The sequence below is a fragment of the Piliocolobus tephrosceles genome, unplaced genomic scaffold (genome assembly GCF_002776525.5).
Source record: "Piliocolobus tephrosceles isolate RC106 unplaced genomic scaffold, ASM277652v3 unscaffolded_12166, whole genome shotgun sequence".
In the NCBI taxonomy this organism is placed as follows: domain Eukaryota; kingdom Metazoa; phylum Chordata; class Mammalia; order Primates; family Cercopithecidae; genus Piliocolobus; species Piliocolobus tephrosceles.
Window position 1 is genome coordinate 1 of NW_022293384.1, and position 1,088 is coordinate 1,088.

Below are 1,088 nucleotides of genomic sequence, written 5' to 3' on the forward strand. Positions count from 1 at the left end.
TATGCATGCTGCGATAACATTAAAAAAGCATGGCAGCCTATTCCAAACGGTAAGAACAGTTTTGTGCAAACAGTGGGTCTTTCGGTGTTTGAACTCCCACCATGTAAGGGCAAACTCGATATGCATGCTAATGGCCTACAATTATGAAACTCAAAAGGAAAAATGCTAAAGGATGCCAGAGTGAACCTCAGTGAAGGCCACAGAGACCCACTCTCTTTTAAATTTTTACAAATAAACTTAAACTATAAATTAGAAGCACAAATAATCATGAGTGGCTCTAACATTCAAATGAAGTAAATGGATTGTGTAGGAGATTAACCCCATAACTTTGTTTCTTTTTCAAAAATGTCTTGACCAGCTCTTTGATGATTGTGATGTTTATCTCCTTCTTCTCCGCAGCCGAGCCCAGCAGAAGAATGGCACAGAGCGGTTGCTGCCCAAGCCTGGGTGCTCCTGGTGGTCCTGCACGATGGGCTGTGCAGTAGGGTCGTGGTTGGGAGAACCCTCCTTGGCCTCTCCTTGCACAGGCTCGGCGCTGTCGGTGAGGCTCACCTCACAAAGATCTTTGGAGAGAGGGAGGCGGGGATCTGAGCACAGTGCAAGCGCCCCCTGCTCCTGCCTGCCCGCCCTGCATGAGGGCTCTACTCACCACCATGGTGGTCGGCAGCCCCAAGCTCCTGGGGGGGTGGGGCTCCTGGACTGGGCTCATGAGCCGGGTTCTGGGCAGCGGCCAGGAATTTGCTGTGCTTGTTGTGGTGGTCAGCACAAGCCACAACCGCATCTCCTGCAGCGCCAGCAGCTTCACCTGGAGGGAGGGGTGCTCAGGTGTCACGCTGCTGCTGGCACCCACCCTCACGCCCACCCCCACCCCCGCAGAGATGTCGCACACCCTACCTTCATCTCCTCCCTGTGCTGGACCAGCCTGATGATGTCCTCCTCCCATTGCTGCATCTTTGGCACTGCTCCCTGCCTCTATTATAAGCGGACGAACATTCCTGCGGGAGGACAGGGCTCAGACGCTGGGGCCCCTCCGAAGGCCCTGCAGCTCCCCCTGCCGTGTGCTGGCCTCCCACTCACTGATGGCATCT

General features: G+C 54.4%; 1 protein-coding gene across 1 annotated transcript; it reads right to left on the reverse strand.

Annotated features, from left to right (window-relative positions):
* Window positions 1–163: 163 nt before the first annotated feature.
* LOC111533262 (putative golgin subfamily A member 8D) lies at window positions 164–995 on the reverse strand (the record flags this gene model as incomplete). Its single annotated transcript, XM_023200094.3, has 3 exons — window positions 164–563; window positions 650–805; window positions 895–995. Coding segments are annotated over 3 exons (442 nt in total), but the record flags the coding sequence as incomplete, so codon positions are not given.
* Window positions 996–1,088: the final 93 nt, after the last annotated feature.